The sequence below is a fragment of the Myxine glutinosa genome, chromosome 10, assembly GCF_964187855.1.
Source record: "Myxine glutinosa chromosome 10, kmMyxGlut1.1, whole genome shotgun sequence".
NCBI lineage: Eukaryota > Metazoa > Chordata > Myxini > Myxiniformes > Myxinidae > Myxine > Myxine glutinosa.
Genome location: NC_136270.1, coordinates 67,285,023 through 67,310,012, shown reverse-complemented (window position 1 = coordinate 67,310,012; position 24,990 = coordinate 67,285,023). Strand labels below are relative to the sequence as shown.

At 43.0% G+C, this 24,990-nt stretch overlaps 1 protein-coding gene across 1 annotated transcript in view; it reads right to left on the bottom strand.

Annotated features, from left to right (window-relative positions):
- Positions 1-2,558: 2,558 nt before the first annotated feature.
- LOC137434127 (tubulin polymerization-promoting protein family member 3) overlaps positions 2,559-24,990 on the bottom strand; it is a 93,829-nt gene continuing 71,397 nt past the window's right edge. The window contains exon 4 of the mRNA XM_068126829.2: positions 2,559-8,743. Within this exon, the coding sequence (XP_067982930.1) occupies positions 8,549-8,743 (195 nt within the window). The 3' untranslated portion in view covers positions 2,559-8,548. The remainder of the gene's footprint in view (positions 8,744-24,990) is intronic.

The following is a 24,990-nucleotide window of genomic DNA, read 5'->3' as shown; positions in this document are numbered from 1 at the left end:
CATCTCGATGGGATTTAGATCCCGGCTTTGACTTGGCCATTCCAGAACCCTCCATTTCTTTGTTTTAAGCCATTCCTTGGTGGATTTACTGGTATGTTTAGGGTCATTGTCATGTTGCCAGGTCCACCTTCGGTTGAGCTTCAACTTTCCGACAGATGGCCTCACATTATCCTCAAGCGCCCTCTGGTACAATGAAGAATTCATAGTGGATTCTATGATGGTGAGCTGCCCAGGCCCTGATGCAGCAAAGCTGCCCCAAACCATAATATTTCCACCACCATGTTTACAGTTGGTATCAGGTTCTTGTGGTCAAATGCTGTCTTTGGTTTTCGCCAAACATGTCTTGTGGTACTGTGGCCAAATAGCTCCACCTTTGAATCATCTGTCCAGAGCAGATTGTTCCAGAAGTGCTGGTCTTTGCCTTGGTGTTCATTGGCAAACTTTATTCTTGCCCTGATGTTCTTTCTGGACAGCAAAGGTTTCCTCCTGGCACACCTCCCATGTAGATCAAATTTGTGCAGCCCCTTTCTAATCGTAGACTCGTGCACTTTGACATCAACAGTGGCAAGAGCTACCTGTTGGTCCCGTGATTACATTCTGGGGTTCTTAGAGACTTCTTTCAGCATCTTGCTGTCTGCTCTCGGGCTGAACTTGCTGGGGGCGGCCTGGCCTGAACAAGTTGGTAGTTGTTTGGAATCTTCTCCACTCGTAGATGATCTTCCGGACAGTCGAATGATTGATTTCAAATTTTTTGGAGATCTTTTTAAATTCCTTCCCAGACTCATAGGCATCTATAACCTTCTTTCTGAAGGCCTCAGAGAGCTCTTTTGATTTAGGCATAGTGATGCCGCACACTTCAACAACAAAGAGCAAACCAAACTAAATGTCTTTTTTTTTTTTTTTGTATACAAGATCGAGGCTCGTGAAAGAGCTAACATTAATCACACAGAAAGACAAACCGACACATAAAACATATAACATGGGGAGCGGTAGACAAGATGGGGCGAGAGGGGGAGGAACACAAACACAACATCTGAGAGCAGGGACATCGAGAGATCTGTGGGAGGGAGAGGGCTTTGGGGGGGGGAGGCATGGGAAGGGGGGGGGGGGTGGGAGAGGTATAAAACATATGGACACTGCTGGGACTTCCAGGAAAGAAGTTGGAATTTCAAACAAGGTGGATCTGGGGTGGATTAGTGGGGGTAGAAAAGATCAAGGTTTTGGATGGGGAAAGATAAGAGATGGTGGTGAACAGCTGTTTTAAAGACCTGGACGGAGGAGTGGGATTGAAGGGAGTGTGGGAGTTTGTTCCAGAGGCGGGAGAAAAGAGGAATGAAAGAGTGAAGGTGAGCAGAGAGCCGAGATTTCGGCAGTTTAACCATCAGAGGGTTGCTGGCAGATCTTGTGCGACCTGTAGGAATATTTGGGGGACAAAGCACAGAGGGAGCTGGGGGAGCAAGGCCGGAGAGGAGTCGGTAGAAGACAGAAAGACCACCTACCTCTCTGCGGTGAGTGAGTGAAAGGCCCTCGGAGATAGCTTCATCACGGGAGATTCCAATGATTCTGAAAGCTTTGGTTTAAGGTCTAAGGTTTGTTCTGAGGTTTAAATAGGACAGGTTCCTCCAAGATCCTCTCTGACGATGTTCTAATCATTTGCACCTGAGCTGGTGCACCTGATTCTAATTTTAGGTATTTGAAGTAGTGATAAATGTAGGGGTGTACTTACTTTTTCCACATGCGAAATTTGCATTTATGTTTATTTAAATTATACAATGGACTACAAAATGTAAAAGTTTCATGATATTTGTTATATTATATCACCTTTATCTATCAATATTGTTGAAATGAAGATCAAATAGCTGTATGTTGAAATATGTTGAAAAAGTCAAAACTCTACATGGGGTGGGTGTACTTACTTTTTCACGTGACTGTATATGAGTAATAAAAGACTCACAATATCATTCTGTATTCCCTATCGTCTAAAAATGCTGGCGTGCATCCATTTGCATATTCAGTAAGAACCACCTTTAGTGGCCATTTTTCACCGCAGAGCAGGGGTTGGAATTTTTCGGGCACCGTGGTCCCCTTTTTGAAGCAATATTTCTTGGTCAGATGCCCTTCCTGCCGCCAACCCTGTTAGTCACCTCTTGCAACACACAGGGAATTACCAGTGAACTGGTACTCAATTTTTCCCGACCTCGGAAGGATGACCGGCTGAGTCAACCACCCTGGCGTTAATTCAGCGATTGACCCAGATTCGAACCCAGGATCCTAGGATCCCAAGCTGGCACCCTAGGCGCTAAGCCAACACCAGGCTCATTTGCATATTCAGTAAGATGTCTGTAAATCGATCAAATTTCAAATAAGTATCGATCAGTTCCATAGCTCACTATGCTTGTACAGCATTTCTTACTCTTTCAAACAATTATTTATGGTTTGAATTTTAAAAACGAACTCAATCCCACCAGTCAGAGGAAGCTCTCCATCGGACTAGATAACTGTCCCATTTGAGAACTGTTGTATCGATTCCCAATAGTTAAAGAAACAACACATAATAATTGCATTTCCAGTCTTTATTACATGCTTTTTGAAGTACACAAATCAGAAATCATTGCAAAGCGTCCCATTTATGAATATAAGAATGGTAGTAATGATGTAATGACATGCACATATCAAGACTCAAAGCCTTTAACATCAAGTAAACATTGTCTGAAAGCATATTATACAATGAATAGGTACAAGTAAGTACTTAATGTATTTAGGACAACGCTTCAAAGGAAGACAATGTTTACAGACAAAGGAATGTGATTCTTAGCCATTTGTACACAATAAACACCTGTAATCACCTGGTTCCTCGTTCGTGCAATACTGCCAACAGGCCTCGCCGGCACTGGAGACCTATTGAGTGTTGGCTTTTACTGTGACAGGGACCATCTACATATTACGTACAAAAGAATGGTGGAATTTTGAAATTCCCCTCGCCATTCCCCCACGGCCTGTGTATGCACTAGCTCCACCTGGCTTCCCCTTTCAAGTAATAAGTAGATAATCCCAGACTTTTAAACCAGGCCAGAAGTTAGGTCTGCAAACAAGGTGAACCATATATAGGTGTCTGGATATGATCAGCACACCCACTGTGTTGCCATGCGATACATATTCAGACAGATGTAATGCACTTTTACATTTAAACATCAAACATTTATCACTTGGCTCACCTGGCAATATCAATAATTTATACAAATAATTTATGTATGATTGAAAACATTAGCTGCTGAATACAATAATGGACAAACAACCCCTGTGAGTTCCATTAAAATGGACTCGTTCATCAATGCTTAGATGAGAAGAGCAGATCGGTAAGGTTATCATGTCCATTTTGTTACAGATAAAACGAATTGTTGCAAAAATCTAAATGAAAAGATGTGTTGAAAAGAGTTAACAATGTCATCCTATAAGTGAGGCATACACGGTCAATGGAGAGATGACGTAAGACATAGTTATAATGGAGGTCATGATGGGGGTGAGATAGATCGAGTCTCAAAGGTGTCTCCCAGGGACATGTAAATACACACAGGTAACCTATATACAATCAGAAACTTCATCACGTGGATAATATTGATTTACAGGTCTTCGCATCAGGAAAGTTCCTGAAATCCTCATCCTGAACGACTAACATATTTTCAAGAACAAACAGAGCACTGACTCCATACACTTGAATTTAAGCAAAAAAAAATTACACCAGAAGGAGGTCATAACTGCAATTTAATGTATATATATATATATATATGATATATACAACTTATTATGGTAAGGTGGAAGAGAGGCCGTTCAAAATGAATATGCACTTGCAGTGTCAGATTTGAAATTAGAAATGCCCCTTGGTACAAAATAATAAAAAATGTTTCACTTGTCTGAAGGCCTAAAAATCTTCTTTTAGTTCATTCGTCCACCTTCACTTCCTTATCGTACATGCCACGATCCACAGCAATGCGTTGTTGTTGGGAACGTCTTTGCGGCCAAAGTTAATACAATGAACTTCCTTCAACCAAAATAAGCTAATAAAGTAAGGAGCCAAATTCAGGTTTTATTCTGACTATGTTGTTTTAATGGGGTGAAAATTTGGTGAATCTATCAATTAAAGTTAAAATGATATGATTTAAGCAAATATCAATTTTTCATTTTTAACCTATCTAGATATATGATTCTCTTAACTAGACAGTGCAGACATTACATCCCTAGAATGAAGGTCTTTTGTGAGTTAATTGGGTTTTTACTGATAATTCCAATGTAATTGTTACGTAGGAAGAGGCCATGATCCATTTATTAGTCTCGCCCGAAGGGGATGCGAGATTCTAGCAATGCCTCTGGCTGTCTGTGTCTGTCTGTCTGTCTGTCTGTCTGTCCGTGTGTCTGCGTCTATATATTTTCACTTTAAATATGGTTTTCTCTGCAACCGCTTACCCGATCGATGCGAAACTTTAAACAAAGGAGGGGCTCCCCATGTGGAATATTTTAATGCTAACAGTGACGTCAAATGTCACATGGTATGGCAGCCATATTAGATTAAAGAAAAAAAAATGAACATCATTTTCTCTGAAAGCGCTCAACGAAAAAATTTGAAACTTGACATATGCCATCAACTCCCCATAGGATATACAGGGTGATAATGATGATGTCATTGGTGAAGTGGTATTCGAGCCATAATTGGTTGGATTGAAATATTTATCCAAAAAATCTGAAACTTCATATATCCGATTTATGACCCCGATACGAGTAAAGAATTAAATGTATGATGTTAATAACCCATGCGCCATAATAGGTGCATGGATTAATACGGGTATATGAGCCATAACAGCATTGGACCATAATTGTAGCGTGTTCAGTAAATGATGAATGAGTGAGGCAAGACTATGCAGCGCTCTTCGAGTGCTGTTCTAGTTACATATGCACTTAGAAGCGAAATTGAGGGAAGGAGTGGGGAGAGAAGATAAATAATTTTGTGAGGAGACAGGAGTAATGGGAATGAAGTTTCTAGGTTAAGGGGGGGGGGGGGGGGGGGCGGGTGTTCAAATATTCCTCCATCTTTTAATACATAATACAAGCAAAGCTCAACACCGCTGCCATCAAGTCTATTTAATCCACAGCCTCTCGGCTACAAGTTGAGAGTGTTCACCCTAAAGCCTTCACCAGCTTGAGAGCTTACACCACCTCCAGTTCAGTGGACAGCACATTGTGCAAGTGATGTGAACTGACACTACTCCAAACAGCGTTTTTAAAATTCCATTTGTTGTTTGCTTGTTTATTTATCTCTTTACAAAGTACCTCGATTCCACAAGTTACTGCACTATGGGTGGCTGCACTAAAATATCTAGTTGTACGATGTAAAGGCCTAAAATGACAAACATAAAATGCACATTCATTGTGTGTACAATTTATCTATATCAAATACAGACTTGGCATTTAATATGGAATTTTTTTTTTCTTGACTTGGGTTTACTTTCTGAACTCAGTATATCAATCTGGTGAGTTTCTTTTACGCTTCGGTGATTTCTTTGTTAAAAGAACCATGTCACTGATTGTCTGTCGCAGCAAGAAGTCAATAACAGGATTATATCACAGATGGCGTGACAAAATGTACGGACAGGTACATTTGACGATTGGCTACACAATCAGGTATATAAGGGTTGTTGCATTCTGTATTAGTGGAAAACAACTGCTGCACGTCTACAAAAGTTATTGCCGCTTCCTCTGGAGATGGTCCATCAACTCGACAATGCTGTTTGTCATGGAGTGGTGGCTTTTCGAAATTCCGGCATGAAACAGCGTGCTATTGCTCGGCAGTATGGCATCACTCAAGGTCAGGTGTCAAAGATCCTGAAACGAAATGCTCAGAGGGGTGTCCCTACTCCAATACCGAGGCCAGGACGTCCCCGCAGAACCAAAAGGAGGGATGATCACCAGCTGCACCGGTTAGTCCGCAATGGTCATACCAAGTCAGCTAATCGGCTTTGGGCTGAGTGGCAGCAACTGACAAATGTGCCTGTATCCAGAAGGCTAGTCAACCAACGACTGGTTCAAGCAGGCTCTCGTGCCAGGCGTCCCCTGAGAAAGCCACGCCTGACCAGACAACACCACCAGCGCCGATTGCAGTGGGCCAGAGAGCACTGTCAATGGCAGCCAGGACACTGGAATCACATGATCTTCAGTGACGAGTCTAGATTTCTGGTCTATCGTCAAGACGGCCTCATCCGAGTGTGCAGACAAGTGCATGAAGCCTACAACGAAGATTGTATAGTGCCAAGAGTCCAAGCTGGAGGTGGTGGGGTGACCGTTTAGGCTGCTTTTCATTCAGGGGGCAAAACTGACCTGGTTGTTCTGAATGGAAACCTGAACCAGTTCAAGTACAGGGCCATTCTGGAAGAAACATTGCTTCCATTTGCTTGTGCAGCCTTTCGAGGAAACTTTAGCCTTTAGCTTTAGCTAAAGTACGGAAGCTTTAGCCTTCCAAGATGTCAATGCACGGCCTCATCGTGCTCGCATGATCCAACACTTTCTTGCTGACCATGGTGTAGAGCATATGGAGTGGCCTGCCATGTCCCCGGATATGAATCCGTTAGAGAACTTGTGGGCAGAATTAACGCGTCAATTCGACCACTTGGACCAGCAGCCGACCTCTGTGCATGAATTGCAGCAGGCTATTGTCACTGCATGGCAAGCAATTCCTGTCCAAACCATGGCAAATCTCATGAACAGCATGCCTCAACGTGTACGTGCTCTCCTGAATGCCCGCGGGGGTTACACGAAGTACTGAACTGTAATTTTACTGTCCGTAATCCCAGTCGTAATTTCACTTTTGTTTTTGTTAAAAATAATTTTGGCTAATGTGCAAAATAAAGAGATACTTCTGGAAAACGTACAGAAGTTTAACACAGTACTGTCCGTGAATTGAGTTCGATATCAGTTTACATCACTTTCAAGGATCAATTTATTTGCTTCGAAATGTCAAATGTGGTTGTTGTTTCTTTTAAAGGTCACATTCACAAAATCTAGAATAATTTCAACATAATTCCAATGAACTTTTGGTTCCAAGTCGACTTGAAAAGTAAGTTCACCCCCACAAAAAAAATATTCCATATTAAATGCCAAGTTTTTAGTATTATGGATATGAATCATATTTGATTCACATGTTCTATTGCAAATAAGTATTGGGACAGGAAGGAAATACATGAAGGGTTATCATTGAATAACTGTTTATCTAACCTGCAGTAGAATGTCAGTTCGCCTTTGAAAGAAAAACAAGCTCGTCCTCCATCACCAACACTTTGTACCAACTGTTGGTGAATGTCACGTGGAAAGTTCCACGTTTTAAGGATCGTTTGGCCTGAAATGGAAATAATTTTGACCTCCCAGTAATGTTTTCAACACTGTCAAGACTCGTTCTTTAGAACGCTATAGTATAGTCACATTTGACTTGTGGAGGCCGAATATGATGTAAATACTAGAAATCTCTGACATACAACAACCAATATGTTGAGTTTCAATAGGTTTTTAAGGTACTAGCTGCTTTGGAGTGTGGGGAGAATAAGCAGTTGCAGGTTGAGACAGTTCATTTCAAGTTTGGGTGTACTGTCCCAATACTTTTGGGAGGAAGTGAAACTGCGGTGCGTGGAGACATCTGTCCTAGCAGATATTCTTGGCCAATGATATTAAGTGCCAAACACAATGGTGGTTAATACCAACCAATGGCTGAGAATGTCTGCAAAAGGAGATGTCCCAATGTACCCCAGTTTACCCTATAGTGATGGGGTATTTCATAAGGACTGATGAGAAGGATCAGAGAATAAGGCAGTTTTTGGGGGGAATTCAGAATGAACATTTACTTTGAAGTACATCCATCTATAATTGGCTTCACCTTTAAGTAAGGCCTTGTGAAGCAAAGCTGCGAGCAAAAACAAAGGCACTTCGAGGAATGGGAACCTAAGCTTGGCTTCGGCATCTCAGCAGCAAAGCACAATGGGCAACCCAGCCAAAGACACCACAAAAACAAACCCGGTAAAAAATGGCGAACAACAAATAAACATACATTGTCTCAGAAGTCACAGCACCAAAACCCTCACACACAATTCCGGTTTGATGATGTCTTTCTAAATAACAATGAGTCAAAGAACTCCACAGACCATGTCCCCGCGTCGTACGGATCGCCATATTGCATATTGTCCAAGGTTGCTTGCATTGCCACCAATTTTCTTCACCTCCACCTCCCTCCCCCCACACAAAAAGAGACCATCTGCAGTTTTTCCGTAACATTTTACCCCAGAATAATTATGAACATTACGTTTTGGGATATTCAGATCAAAAGGCACCTATAGGGCTGTAGGTAACGGTAATAACCGAGACCTTAAACGATTTATCATCACAAAGACAAGATTGGAAAACGAGTTAAATTTAGTTTTTCTACCACATTGCAAAAAGTGTTTATGCCATTTCCAATCTGGGAGAGATCTTTCGTGGTGGCGAACATCATGGAGGCTGCATGGCAGAGCCCGTTTCAGTTGTCCTCCTTCACCTTCTTATCAAACGTGCCTTTGCCCTTGTACGCAGTGACGTAGCCGCTGTTGTTAGGAACGTCTTCACGACCGGCTTTGCCTTTGCCCTTTCCTTTTTCGTCAAAACGCCCGCGATGTTGGCCTGTGTACTTGGTGCTGTCTGTGAGACGTCTGACCGCACCGTCGCTCACCGTTTTCTGTGAATACACGCCACTGCGGGTCACCTCACTGCTTGAAAAAACCTGCTGTTACAGGTCTTTCTTTATCACAACTAGGTAACACCATTACATGAAAACCGTACATGGGCAAAGGCCTTTTTCCAAACACCTACAAGCTGGCAAAACATTCACAGGTGGCGCATTGTGTGGTGATCCATACCGCCAATGTGTGGTAATTTCTTACCAATCAGATGTTCACTGACAAATAAAACGAGGACCTTACAAAACCAGGCCTCAAATTTGCTATCCTGACCACTTGCCGGGACCAACTATACATCATTAGGACAACTCGTTTTCTGAACTGATTGTGGAGAGGTTTATCAGGCATATTAGACGTTGGGAGAAAAAGAGAAAAATTGGTGGGAGTGCAGGGGGCTGCCTAACGACCTCTGGTGTGGTCCAGGGGCAGTGCCCAGGCAGGGTCCAGGGGCAACACCATAATGGGGTCCAGGCAGTGAAGCCCCATGAAGCTGTTAGTTTTAAGCATTTTGGACATATTTGAGACACCTTCCAGGGCATGCTTTGTTGCACCAACAATGTTATTAGTCTCCTATCGGTTTCACCAGAGGGTACTCTAGGTTTGCTTTCTGTCTGCCTGTCCCACCTGTGGTTTTCCAGACTTCGCTCCATTGCTATTTAAAATATTCAACTGACACTTGGTATATATGGCTTTATTATGATACGTTACAGAACGAGTTTCAGGGAGTTTCCCAAATTTTTCACGGAGTTATGCCCTTTTTGGACATGGGCATGCTTTTTTATGCCCTGGAGAAAATATCACATATTATACATAGCTCAGTATTTAGCTGCCCTGACTCCACCCCACTGCTTTACACCCATTGGCTGGACATATGGCCTGACACCAGCCTAATGAAGTAGCACACATTGGCAGGCCTCAGGGCTTTTTAGGCCTGCATTTTAGTTGATGACCCAGTACAATTGGAACAATCCCAGGTATAGGTATATAACCACAATGTATGATATATGCACATACGCTGTATGCATGTTTTTGCTTCATGCATGTACATGGGTTAATTTTTTTTATTATTTTCGGTATTAAACACGGCATCGCCCAATTAAAGGGATGTGTTCACTGATATTGAACTGAAACTTGGGGTAGGGGACATGTATTGCAAAACAGTTCTCTCTCTTTTAAGTATTGCCTTTCCTGACATTTTGAAATATGTACTGTACGGTGAACAATTTGTGCATCGGATACGAATCGGGAACATAAATTCCCGATTCAAATCGGGAATTCATAAATTCAAATCGGGGTGTTGGCTTAGCGGTTAGGGTGCCGGCTTGGGATCCTAGGATCCTGGGTTCGTAAATCCAGGTCGATCGCTGAATTAACACCAGGGGGGTTGACTCAGCCTGTCATCCTTCTGAGGTCGGCAAACTGAGTTCCAGTTCACTGGTAATTCCCTGTGTGGCGCAAGAGGTGACTAACAGGGTTGGTGGCAGGAAGGGTATACACTATTGCTTCATAAAACATTGCTTCAAAAAGGGGACCATGGTGCCCGAAAAAGGTCAATCCCTGCTCTGCAGGGAAAAATGGCCTCGAAAGGTGGATTCATCCAAATCGGGAACATATGCCCATTTATGCTAACTGCAATTGGAAAAGGGAGTAGTTGTTGGAAGGGATATGTCAGGCATGATAGAGGCAACATGGAGGAAAAAATAATTTCTTCAAAATAAAATAATTTTTTATAATTTTATTCTCTCTCCATGATTCAAAGCAAGATAGAGGAAAAAGAGAAACTTTCTCTTGCTTTGAAGAGGGTCCCATGCCCGAAACATCCCTTCACCTGCTTTGCCAAGTAGTCTGGTCTGTTCGGGGAAAAATTGTGCAGATTTGTCTACAAGCATGACATTTGGCACAATTGTAGTTTTTGACATGCTGATTCAAATCTGCCGGGAGCCAAAGCCAATTCTCAATGGGAGCGCCATATTTGACACTTCAAAATGGCCACCACTCAAAAACTGACTTTTCCGTTACTAGCCAACCAAAAGTCACATAATTACAATTAAAAGCACTTTTCTAGGGTTTTGGACCTCACTGATTCTAAATCTGATGTCTGTTTGACAGTAGCCTTGACAGGAAATTTTACATTTTTTTTTATTATGTTTGACAATTTAAAAAAAAAAAAAAATTTTTTTTTCAGGTGCCTGTCGTTCTGCTGTGGGAATATAGGAATAGAATAGAAGAATAGAGAATAGAAGTCCTAGCTGTACTGGTGGTGGATGGCAAGGATGGATGCCATCAACTGGGAGCTTTGCTGTGTCTGCCAAGAAGAAAAGGATGAACGGTTGCAGACGCCAACGGAAGAGGGCCTTGCTTCAATTGAGAAAGATCTGAATGGTTTTAAAGCCATTGGTGTCATGCCTTCTTGTTTGAAAGTGTCATGGGCTCAGCTTGATGAGGGCCAGGGCATTGCTAAGACGCTTCAGACACACAATGCCAAATATCACAAAGTTTGCAGAACCTACTGCAGTAACTCTCGCCTGAGAAGGTTCACTGAAAAAGAGGATTCTAGTGACCAAAACTCACCTAAGAAACTACGGTCCAGTTTTGCAGTGTCTTCTGCTCCTCAGAAGTCTCCTTGTTGCATAATATGTGAGGGACAGGACCAAAAGAATCTACGTAAAGTTGAAACATTTAATGTAGACACAAACTTAAAGACCTGGGCTCAGAGCACCAACAATTTCAATCTTCTGGGCAAACTGATTGCCCACGCAGCTGATGCCCACGCTGGTGACACTTACTATCATGTACAGTGTTACTTGCACCTGAGAGACTCAGCTCATGCTGAGGATCGCAGATCTTCTGCAGGTCCTCCTGCCCCTCACTTCAATTCAGTTGCCATTGCGCAAATTGTTGCTTTAGTCGAGGACTCTGACTCAGTCTTCAAACTGTCTGCTTTGCGACAGTTATATAGAACACTTGTGGAGCAACAGGGAATTCCCTGTTCTGATACCAGGGAACCACATGCCACACGGTTCAAGGAGTATCTTCTGAAGCTGCTTCCTGAGTCGACAGAGTTCTCCCAGGGCAAGGAAGTCTATATCTCTAGCAACCAGAATGTTGGAGATCTAATAGCTGAAGCCCATAAGTCCCAGATAGGTCAGGATGATGCTTTGTTGCTGATGCGAGCAGCAGTAATACTTAGGAAATGCTGTCTCCAGAGGCAAGAACCATTTACTGGTTCTTTTGCCTCTGATTCCCTGACATCTCCCATCCCTGGACAGCTGAGAAGCTTCCTCAACATCCTGCTCCAGGGCCCCTCAATCTTGCGTGAACAGGGCAATGAGGAGTTGCAGGCGCAGGTACAAGGCAGGGCAAGAGTTGCAAGCGCCATTGCCCAGCAGATTATTTATAATACCTGCAGTGGTTCACATCATGCCACAAAGTCCAGCAACATCCGTCACAACAAAGAACATGAGACCCCTTTCCCTTTGTACCAGGGCCTCAAGCTGCATGGTGAGGGTAGGCGGAAGAAAGAGATCAATAATGCCAATGCCTTTGGGGTTTCTGTGTCTTACAGTCGTGTCTTGGAGATCAGGCGATCCATGGCATGAGCACACGTCAAACAGTTTGTCCAGGATGGAGTTGTGCTGCCCACAAACATCTGTAGTGGGGTCTTCGTGACCTTTGATGTAGACAACTTGGATAGCAGCAACCAAGGTAACTTCTCCCATGATGAGTTCCATGGGACAGCAATCAGCGTGACAAACCACCTGTCTTGGGACAACCAAGGAGTACAGCGACCCTCTATCGAGCTGGATCCTACAGACACTACTGTACCACAACTTCCTGAATCCTACACAGTGGTTCAGCCAGCTGAATTCTCAAGCAATGATTTGCATGTACCATGTACTCCAGATCTCAATTCTCGGCCATCTCATAATCTGCTACATGGAGCCAAATTCAAGGATGAGTCCTGGATGGCACATGTGTCCACAGTGCTGAAACAGGACACATTGCCAGAAGGTGAAGTCATCACCTGGTCAGGCTACAACTCCCGACTCATGAGTGATGACTCTGTGAAGCCTAAGGCATTGATAGGGGTTCTACCTCTGTTCCCTGACAAAGCAGCCACACCTTCTATGATGAAACATGCAATGCATCTCACAATGCAAGGCACAGAGGCCCTCAACCCTGGTCAAACTCCTGTGCTTGGTGGTGACCAGCCTCTGTATGCCATCGCTAAGCAGCTGCAGTGGTCATTCCCTGACACAATGGGGGAAGATAAGCTGGTCCTGATGATGGGCGCTCTACACATAGAGGACAAAATGCACCAGATGATTGGTAAGTTGCTGCGGGACTCTGGGTGGAGCAACATTCTTACTCAGGCCCAGGTCCTCACATCTGGCCGTGCCCAGTCTGTGCTTCATGAGCATCATATAAAGCGCACTCGCTATGCTCACCAGGTCTCTGTCATGGGTCTGTATCTCCTCAGACAGAAGTCATACTCCAATTACTGCTCTGGTGTTGAGGGACCACCTGAGTCTCTAGAGATCTGGGCTCAAAGGTCCAGAACTCACAATCCCATGTTCATGAAACAAAAAAAACAAAAAAAATTAAAATTAAAAAATATTGTCAAACATAAAAATAAAAAAAACGTAAAATTTCCTGTCAAGGCTACTGTCAAACAGACATCAGATTTAGAATCATTGAGGTCCAAAACCCTAGAAAAGTGCTTTTAATTGTAATTATGTGACTTTTGGTTGGCTAGTAACGGAAAAGTCAGTTTTTGAGTGGCGGCCATTTTGAAGTGTCAAATATGGCGCTCCCATTGAGAATTGGCTTTGGCTCCCGGCAGATTTGAATTCAGCAGGTCACAAACTACAAGTGTGCCAAGTTTCATGCTTGTAGACAAATTTGCACAATCCCCCCTTAAAATCCCCCTAACAGACCAGACTAATGGCGGTTAGCATAACTCTCTCGACATTTGGTTAAGAAAATTTAATTGTTCGTATTTTTCCACCGCCGACGCAAACCGACTCTTGACTTTATAAATTCAATTTTCCCAGTTGTTTAGAATCATTAGGATCACTTCTGGACTACAAGCGATTGCAATGATCTTATGTCGGTCCATCAATTTGAATATACCAATTGGAGAACAGAACCATTTTAATAAAATGGTTCAAAATTAGGTCACAGAGCTCTAATTTTCTGAAGTGCAGACGAGAGATGTCAAAATTGCTCAAATCTCACCAAATGTCGAGGCTCATCTAATACTTATCCTTCTCTTTTGAGCAACACAAGTGGCTGATGGGTAATTTCACTTAAACCGCTTCCGAAAGCTTCTCTCAATATCATTCAGGCTCTTTCGGCCATCTTGCTCCATTGGTAATTCCCATCCAGTGTAAACAATGATGATATGTTGAAAATATATTGATCGAAATGTTAGATCGGCCTTGAGTAAATTATTCGGCGTACTGTGTGTGCATTTAAAGTATGGAATGGAAATGCAGATAATAATGCAAATATATTTGCACCTTTTAGGCTGAACGTCATTGTTTAAGGACAAAAGTCATTCTGGGGAAATTCCATGCAGGTAAACCAGGGCTGGAAGATAAGGAATGTCACATTTGGCAAAAAAATATATAATCTTTTCTCTCCTTGTCGTTTTCATGAATATTTATTTATAAATTTGAAATGGATGGAGGGTCAGGTGGTGATTGTACAAGTTATAGGTTATAATTTGCATTACCATGATGGTGGTTAGTTGTGATGTTGTTGTCATTGTTGAAAGCTCTAACCATCCTAAAGGACAATTTCGCCTGTTGCTAGTTGCCCCATGTTTTTGAGCAAGGGAAATCGAGGAAAGAAAAATTGTGGGTGGAGGAACAAAGTTGAGTTTATGAAAGCTGCAGTGGAGGGGAAAGGGAAGGGCAGAGGCCAGAAGGGAACACCAGACAAGGAGGGAATAGAATTCCAAATATATGGGATGATCTGCCATTTTGCATATATAACAGGTATTTCAATTCATTAAGTTTGCTCAAATTCCTTCTGCAAGTAATACACAATCTATACCAAATAATGAACATAAAACACACCTGATCTAAAACACAACTAGTTTTATTACCATACGTTCATGTACTACAGCAAGATTACCCTTCCAAAGAGATCACTGTATCATACGGGTATAAAGTCTTTGGTAATCGACAGATCCACTCCATACAGTCTTGGAATCAACTCTCACTTGTACAACTATCAGGGATGCTTCTTTGTGGTGTTTGTACCCTCCAGCACAAGTGGGGGGCCAAATCTTCCCCATTCTCCCCTGCTGCTCGGATTCGAGTGCCGATCGGTCCCTATGGACTGGCCCTTTCCTTCTTGTCTCTTTATCTTTCTTTTTCTCTCTTTCTCTTTCTCTTTCTCTTTCTTTCTCTCGTGCGCCCCTGCTGGATGTTGGTGAGTCGTGCGTGGGTGTGGCAATCATGGTGGCTGTGGGCGTTGTGCTGTGAGTGCTGTGGTGTGTTGGTGGTCCTTCCTATCCCCATTTCACTCCCTCTGTGTCTTTGTACGTGTCTGTGGAGTTTTCCCCGTGTTTTCCTTTCTTTGTTGAGGCAAGAGAGAGAGAGAGAGAGAGAGTGAGAGTGAGAGTGAGAGAGAGAGAGAGAGAGAGAGAGAGAGAGAGAGAGAGAGAGAGAGAGAGAGAGAGAGAGAGAGAGAGCAGCTATTTGGAGGCATTGGCGGTAGGCCTTTCCGCGTTCTGGGCAGTGGTTATTGCGATAAAATTTTAGTTTGGTTTTTTTTTTCTCTCTCCGTCGTTAATCCTGCATCTTGCCGGAGTATAGACGTTTCACTTGAAATCATATTTAATTTCTTTCGTTTTTGCTTAATTATTATTTCCTTTTTCCTTTTTTCTTTTTAATCTCCTCAACCCGAGTTGTTCGGGTAAAACGGAGTTCCTTTGTTTTAGTCATGGCGACGACTCGTTCGCAGCAAGACGCTGTGTTCGAATCGTTAACTCGCAAACATGCTCTGGTTTGTGTCCCTCCTGAAGGTTCACGTTCACGCATCTGGTTCACGATGTCGTGAGTTCCGGGTTAACCACAGAGAGTGGTCACTATGTTATGGCCTCCCCGATGGATGTCCCGGCAATGAAAATAATTGTTTCAAATTGTCCTCCCTTCGTGTCCGATGAAAAACTCGTGTCTGTTTTGTCTCGATATGGTACAATCGTTTCGAGAATCTCGATGATCCCCCACGGGTGCCGCCATGAAAAAGCGAAGCACGTGATGAGCTTTCGACGGCAGCTTCACATGGTTCTTCCAGACCGTGGGGATGATACGGGTATAAAGATTTCATTTAAGATTAAAATTGATGACCGTAATTATCAAATATACGCTTCATCAGCGACCTTAACATGTTTTCTCTGTGGGGCTTTTGGGCATTAAAAGAGATTTTGTCCGAAAGCTGCTTGTTGAAAGTGTGGGGAAGCAGGACACGTTGATCAAGATTGTAAAACGGTTAACAACCCACTACCTCGTGTGATGGAGGAGGTGACACCCAGTGTCTCAAATGTTTCCGCTGACACTGTGTCCTTACAGAGTGAGGAGGGTAAAGAGGATTTTGCAGCTGTGGCAAAAAACGTAGGGCCTCCGCTCCTCGTGGCCCCACTAGTGCCCCCAAAGTAGTTGTACTGGATACGAGTGGTGCAGTAGCTGAGGAACCTCAAGGTAGTGAGAAAAAAGATGGATTACCTTCTAATGATGGATTTTTAGTCCAAAGTGCACAAGATGGTACGGTTCCATCAAATAGTTGTACAAATGAAGGGTCTATAATTATTGATGAGACATTGGTTGAACGTAAGGAGACATCACCATCATCATCTCTTTATCTATCGCATCTTTATCTTTATTTATCTATCTCTTTCTAAACTCTTTATCCTTTTCTGGGAGCAATCGAAAGACCCTGTATGTGCAAGGCTTTAAAATCCTTTTTCCTTCGTTGTCCTCCCCTGTATCCTGTAAATGGCCTGCAGTCCTGCTGAATACCCCTCCCCTTTACCCTATTTGGGGGTGGTACTATAAACAGCCTGTGCCAAAACGTGTTGGGGGATCTTCAATGGAGAATTGCTCATTGGATCCTACCCACAGATTCCCTAATTCACCGCTTCTCGCAAGCAATAAGTGAGCAATGTCCATTTTGTGGACAAACTGAAACCTTGCCCCATGCATATGTGCACTGTGACCGGTTAACTCCTTTATTTGTTTTCTTTAAAATGTTACTTGCACGGTTTTCCTTTGTTTTTGATTTTCCTGCCTTTATTTTTGGCCCTAGTGGGCGGTTCAATTCCCCAACAACAATTTTAATTCATTTCTTTCTTGCGCAAGCCAAGTTTGTGATATATAAGACCAGGAAATCGAATATACGTAATGATGCGTAGAATACAGATGTTTTGGAAATGTTTAAAGCTCTCTGTGTTTCAAGAGTTAAGCTGGAATTTTGTTGTTGTTCTGAGGTACAACTCTTTGAGACGCAGTGGTGTGTGAGAGCTGCTTTTTGCAAAATAGCTGAGGGTCAGTTAGTATTCACTATGTAGTTGATTTCCTTAATACTTGCTTGTTTATTTGCTTATATTTTGTTTATTTACCATGTAAAGGTTTGTGCAACTGTTGTGATTGTTTTCTTTGAATCATCATTTATTGTTTTTTAAAAATACTTTTGTAATAAAAGGACATAAAAGTCTCTCTCTCACTCTCACTCTCACTCTCTCTCTCTCTCGCCCCCTGCAGGCCGTTTGTGGTGGGCGTGGCGTGGCGTCATGGCGGCTGTGAGCAACTGCTCTGTGTTGTAGTGAGTTCTTTGTGAGTTTTCCTCCTCTCCTGCCCACCCCTGCCCCCCCCCTCCCTCTCCTTTCCATCCTGTGTACTTTGGCATTTTGTTTTCATCCTTTCTATACCTTTGTCTTCAAGAGAGAGAGGTTTGAGAGCGGACCCATTTTGGGTGCGGCCTACCGGCTTCGACGACGCTTTGTAAGCCTTTTTGTGCTTATAATGCACGTTTATTATTTATTCTAGTTTGATTTATTTCGTTTTGGTACCTACTTATCCGGTTCGGACAAGTGGGGGGGGTGTTAATTCGCTGGGATGGCGAATACACGCTCTCGGTTAGAGGCGTTCGACAACTTAACAAGGAAGCATGCATTTGTGTGTGTTCCACCCGAAGGAACTTCCACTGAGGACATTGTTTTGTCGGTGGGGAAAATAATCGGTTGTGAAAATGTACGAGCAGCGTCGAGAATGAATCAAAAAGTTGTTGTATTTGTGTCCGATGAAAAATTCGTTCACGATGTTGTAAGTGCGGGTTTAACCACAGAGACAGGTCTCTTTGTCTTGGCGTCGCCTATGGACACTCCGTCGATGAGGGTCGTCATATCTAACGTACCCCCATTTATAACCTGCAACCAGCTGATGTCCGTTTTGTCCCGATACGGAACAGCTGTGTCAAAAATCACAATGATTCCGCTCCGGTCTCAGGATGAACGTGTTAAACACGTGATGAGCTTCAGACGGCAGGTGTATATGGTGCTTCCGGATCGAGGCGATGACACGGGGTTAAACATCACGTTCAAGGTAAAGGTGAACAACCATGAGTACCAGATGTATGCGTCATCGGCCTCATTAACATGTTTTCAGTGCGGAGCTTTTGGCCATGTGAAAAGGTTTTGTCCGAAGGTATCGTGTGTAAGGTGTGGTGAAGCAGGTCATAGTGACGCTGATTGTAAAAGAGATAACACCCCGGTCTCTAACGTACGAAACAACGTAAACCGAAATACCCGAACGGTTCCTACCGACGCTCCCTCGCACTCGAGGAGTAGGGATAATACTCCTGTTCGTCTTAGTGAAAACGACAACACCGCTGATTCGGTAAATAATGAAATAACCCCAGATAACCCACCTGTGGTGGCAGATGCTACGTGCAGTGAGGAGATGGAAGAAAATCCCATTGTGGTGACAAAGAAACGAAGAGCACCTGGTGCTTGTAACTCCAACATTACTTTGAAAAAGGTAGTGTTGGATAAAGAGAGTGTGGGTGCAGACGCCCTGGAACGTCTTTCTCAGGTGTCCACAAGCTGTGTTGACACCAGGGAGAAGGAACATGAATTAATTAATTCTGAAACATTATCGGGCAGCACCGAAAACCTGGGAGAAAAAGTAGATGGTGAGACTAAAGATGATGGTGAGCCCATTAGTGAGCCGCCACCTTCACTACCTGCTGAGACCGAGCGGATTGGGAATGTCTCAGCCCCAAGCTCCTCTTTACCCCTGCAAGATCTAAATCATGACACTGGTTCGTCAACTGAGCCAGTGAACATCTCCCTGCAGGAGGGTGAAGCTGAGATTTCAGCTCCTGCTGAATGTCCCGGGTACCAGAGTGAGGATGACTCTACCATAGAACATTCCAGCAAATCTTCGGACTTGGCTGGAATCAAAATGGGGACTGGGCAGACTGATATATGTGACCCGGGCGGAGCTGTTTCTGATTTGTCAGATTCAGAGGATGAAGTTGAGATGACTGAGTTGTCTCAATCTTCATCAGATCAGTCATCCATAGCCCCTCAACTCGTTATTTCTTTTCTGAATGACACCTACCGACACCGAAATGTGATTGTAAAAGATCATTTTCCTGATTTAATTTAATTCATCCAGGCTGCAAAGGACATAATTAGGAGGCCGGATGAATTTCATTTAACAAGGTCGCTGTTTCATCGGCTTAGAAAGGCTGTTACAAAAGCAGGGAGCGAGATTTCCCAGCAACCGCTCACGCCTTTTGATAATCCATGAAAAAAATCACCTTTGGAACCTTAAATATGAATGGTGGAGGTGCAAGCCAAAACCGCCAGGTTCAGGTGAAAAGTTTATTTGAGCGCAAGAAAATTGATGTACTCTTACTCCAGGAAACCCATATAATTCAAAATGGGGAGTACGACTGGTGTCGCCTCTTTAAAGGACAATGTTTTTTTAGTAACATGTCTTCTTCTTCTGCTGGTGTAGCCTTTTTACTCAGACCAGGCCTAGTACCTGAGTCATGCCTCTTCCAGGAGGTGATTAAAGGCCGGTTTATTTCATTGGAACTGGTCATTAATAATTTTCGGTTTACACTATTCAACGTTTATGCACCAAGTGAGAGTGTGGAACGAAGAGCTTTCTTTTCATCTTTAATTCGACACATGCAGTCGATAGATCTCAATAATTGTATTTGCATGGGGGGTGACTTTAATTGCACCTTTAAACCCAGTATAGACCGAAATACAGCAGAACCTCATCCCGAAGGTAGTACTGATTTGTTAAATTATTTTTCGGCAGTGGGTGTGCTAGATGCATGGAGACTGCATTACCCCAACAAATCTGAGTATACTTGGGGACGATGTGCCAATGGGAGAATGACTTTCGCTAGACTTGACCGTTGGTACATAAACTCACAGTTCAGGAATGCGGTTATCTCTCCAAATCATTTTCCATCTTTGTTTTCTGATCATCATTTAGTTACCATGGGCCTCTTTTTCCCTCAACCCTTACGCAAAAGTGCATACTGGAAATTCAATACCAGTCTTCTCGAAGATGCTTTGTTTAAAGACGCCTTCCGTGCTTTTTGGGTCATCCAACTTTCAAGAAAGCCCTCTTTCTCTTCTTTAGCATTATGGTGGGATAACACAAAAGCTCAGATTAGAGTGTTTTGTCAGCAGTTTGTTTCAAATGAAACTGACGTAAAAAATATAACAATGGCTTGTTTAGAAGCTGATATTATACGGTTAGAGTGTAAACTGGCTAAAGATAATATCAGAAGAGACGACAGGTTATTGGTTGAAAAGAAGGCTCAACTGAGAGAGCTGATTCAGGAGAAAGCAGCAGGCCTGTTAATCAGATTAAGAATAAACAATTTAAAGGTATCAGACACCCCGAGTAAATCTTTTTTCCAAATGGATTTTGTAAATAAGTCACCCAAAACCCTTTTCTCTGTACAAGACTTTAGGGGAAACATGGTTGCCAACCCTGGAGATGTAAGGTTGTGCATTAGAGAGTTTTTTTCAAAAGTTTATGCAAAACAAAATGTTTGTGAGCAAACCATGGAATTTTTAACTTCTCACCTTTCATCCCTAACTGAGCCTCAGTGCCTGGGCCTGGATTCAACAATTACTTTGCCTGAGCTAACGCAGGCCCTAAGTGAAATGGACTCGGGGAAAGCTCCTGGGATTGACGGCCTACCAGCAGAATTTTTCTTGGCTTTTTGGGACCTTTTGGGCCCTGAATTATTGAATGTCCTGGAATCATCCTTGGTGCTTGGAGAACTCCCACTAAGCTTCAGAAGGGCAGTGGTGTCGCTGATTCCAAAGACTGGGGATCTACGACAGATAAAGAATTGGCGGCCGGTCTCGTTATTATGTACGGACTACAAAATATTGTCGAAAGTGTTGGCCAGTCGGTTGAAGACGGTAATCGGTGACCTAGTCCACCATGATCAGAATTACTGCATCCCAACCAGATCTATTTATGATAATTTTTTTTGATTAGAGATTTAATGGAATGTGATTGCTTGGAAAAAGATTTTGGGATAATATTCCTTGATTTGGAAAGGGCTTTTGACAGAGTGGATCATGTTTTTTTGTATCGTGTGCTAGAAGCATGTGGCTTTGGTGTCAATTTTAGGGCCTACGTGACTTTGTTGTACAACAATATATTTAGTTTATTTAAAATAAATAACGAACTCAGCTCTCCGGTACAGGTTCAAAGAGGGGTGAGACAAGGATGCCCGGTTTCTGGGTTGTTATTTTCCTTGGTAATGGAATCACTCCTAATTTTATTTAGGAAAAATATTTCAGAAGTGACAGTATCCCCTGGGAGTCCTTCAGTAGTTGTATCAGCTTATGCAGATGATGTCTGTGTGGTTGTTAAGAAGGAGAGTGATATCCCAGCACTTGTTGAATGTTTAAATCTTTTTTGCCTCGCTTCTTCTTTGAAGTGTAACTGGGACAAGAGTAAGGCCTTATGGATTCCCTGTCTCAAGAACATTCCACCTGGAAGAGTGCTGGTACCACCTGTGCATCTACCAACAAAGTTAAAATGGGTGGAAGACGGAGTCAAATACCTTGGGGTTTTCCTGGGATCTCCACATTACGTCCTCAAAAATTGGGACGGGATTGTTGAGCATGTCAAAAAAAAAACTGGGACTGTGGAAACGAGCTCTGCCCCACCTTTCCTACAAAGGCAGGGTTCTAGTGGTTAATAATTTGGTGGCTTCTTCCCTGTGGCATAGGTTTATCTGCCTTCAGCCGCCAGAGGTACTACTAAAGGCAGTGCAGAGGCTACTCATGGATTTTTTTTGGAGTGGTCACCATTGGTTGCTACCAAATGTCATATGTAGCCCCTTGTTTGAAGGTGGCCAGGGACTGATCGACATAAAAAGTCGTATCATGGCTTTTCGGCTGTGTACCATACAGCAGTTGCTGTACAAGGAACGACTGCCAAGCCGACTTCTGGCCTATCACGTGCTGCGAAAAGCAAGCGGGCTCGGATACGGCCTTGAACTTTTCTTAGTCCAACTCCAACATGTCGACACATCTCATCTACCATCATTCTATCAGAGCCTTCTGAATGCCTGGCAAAGCCTTTCGACTAGTCGCCAGCAAGAAACCTATGCTACAAGCATGTTTGTGGAAGAACCCCTTTTTTACAACCCACTGTTTCCTGCAATTCCAAGAAGCCGAGACTTTTATCAACACTTTATTACAGCGGGCATATTCAAAGTGTTGGACCTCCGCCATGATTCTGGTTGGGGGTGGAAGACGGTGCAAGAGATAGCTGATATGACTGGAATATGGTCAAACAGAATAATCGGAAGAGTACTAAAGGAAATAGTAAAGAAAAGCTTCCAACTTGGACTAAGATGGACCCAGGAAGTTTTGGTGACATCCAATGACTGGCATTTTCCTGGTTTATTGGTACAGCCTAGTCACAGAGACTTGCCCTCAATTAGTGAGGGACAAAACATTTTTCAGAAATGCAGTAGTAAAGACCTGTATCGGTTATGCACTGCAGTTCTGCTTGGGAACTCACCGTTAAATGGAGTGGCCAGGTGGAAAGGGCTAATGCCGGAAGGACTCCCATCTGAGCCTGCATGGGAATCAATATACAGTAAGCTGGTAAGCAAAAGGACAGGTGACCTCCAGTGGCGAATGATACACTGGATCATTCCGTCTAATAAATTAGTGAGTCATTTCGCGCCCACATCTACGTGTTGCCCGTTCTGTGTTTACACAGAGGATGTGTTCCATGCGTACGTTGATTGTGCAAGGCTTGTGCCTTTATTTCAATGGCTGAACTACATGGCTGGAAAAATGAAGATCACTTTTTCTCTGCGATCATTTATTTTTGGTTTCAATGATATGAAAGAACATGTACATATGTTGTTTTTGTTTTTAGTGGCCACGGCGAAAATGGCAATTTATTTATCGAGGAAGGAAAAACTGAAAGGAAAGCCGATTGGGCAATGTGATGTCTTGTTCTTTTTTAATGCCTTGATATCTGCAAGACTCAAACTTGAATTTTGTGATTCTGAAAGAAAGAAATGTATTGATGAGTTTATGAACATCTGGTGTTTTGATGGGATCTGCATGGTGCAGGAGAATGAATTATGATATATTTGTAGGTTTGTTTGGATTGATTCAGTGTGTGGTCGGTTTTTCTGTTGTTGTTTTTCTTTTCTAGTTCATTGTACTGTTTTGATTTCCTGTCATTATCTCTTTTTCTTTTCTGTATTTTTGATTATTGTGCCTGTATTGAATAGTATCTTCACCGACTGGCTTGTATTTTTATATTTTTGTAATAAAAAGTCTAAAAAGTCAAAAAGTCTCTCTCTCTCTCTAACTCTCTCTAACTCTGTCATAGCCCTGACTTTGTGAAGGTGGGTTACACAATCCTGGATGTGGGGATTCTCTGGGGTGCTCCTGCGAGATCAATCGGCTGTCTCCGTGCCGCGAGCTTTCTTGAGAGAACTGTTCAGGGCTATACAACAACACCAACAACATCTCTCACCTGTCACAACACAACAACTTACAACAAGCTTCTATATAGGAAGCTCAACTTGATAAGCTCTGATTTTTGTTTTAGGTACAAGAACGAGGCCCATGGAAGAGAGATGATGGCGGGTATGAGCTAACAGTGAAGCAGTTGGGCAATGGTTGGATAAAATAAGCAAGGGAATGAATGAACAGGAAAAGGGAGTGGGGTAGGAGAGAGGAGGGGATAAAACACATAACCTGAAAGTAATGGGGTTAGCTTAGGTTAATGGGGGTAAAACGATTGTGGGACGGGATGGGGAAATGACAAGAGAAGACCCAAATTTTGTTTGTTTAACCCCCTCTTCCCTCCATGGCTTCAAAGCCCTGGAGGGAAGAGTGCATAGAACAGTCTGAGGAAGACAGTTTCACACAGATGGGAGAGAAGAGGAATACATATAGATTTGAGTTGTGCAGTCAGCCTAGATTTTGGAAGTTTAAACAGGAGGAGGTTACTGAAAGAACATGTGCATCATGAAGTTGTTTGGGTAAGATGAAATGATGAACTACCGGAAAATGAAATGATCCACAAAGTTTGCACAATTCCAGGAAGTAAGTGATCCAGGTACTGGAAGCAGAACTGAGAAGCTGCATGGAGGATCTGCTATGTGCAATGAAGTGAGTCCATAAGCAAAAGGTTTAATCGTGTGGAACCAAGATTAATCAGATGATCCCACTCATGTCCCTTCTCAAGGACAGCTGTTTAAATAGGACAAGATGGCCGACTAGCATGACACATCGCCTCGACTCAAATGCGGCATTTTGAAAGCTAAAAACGAGTCGGTGAACGTTAACACATCTATATATATATAAAACACTGTGTGTGTGTGTGTGTGTGTGTGTGTGTGTGTGTGTGTGTGTGTGTGTGTGTGTGTGTGTGTGTGTGTGTGTGTGTGTGTGTGTGTGTGTGTGTGTGTGTGTGTAATGTTACCGATAGACTCCTAAACCGAAAGGCTCATGTGCTTGATATTTGGCATAGACATGCCATTGAGCCTGGGAAGAACGTGGCCGACCTAAAAAAATTATTTCATAATATTTTTTTACCATATTTTTTACCTCAGTGCATTTCAGCGAGGAATATTATGCACAGAATCTGAGGCAGTGGCAGAGCAGCGCGCTGATTCGCTCAGAGCGATCACGTGATGTTCCTTG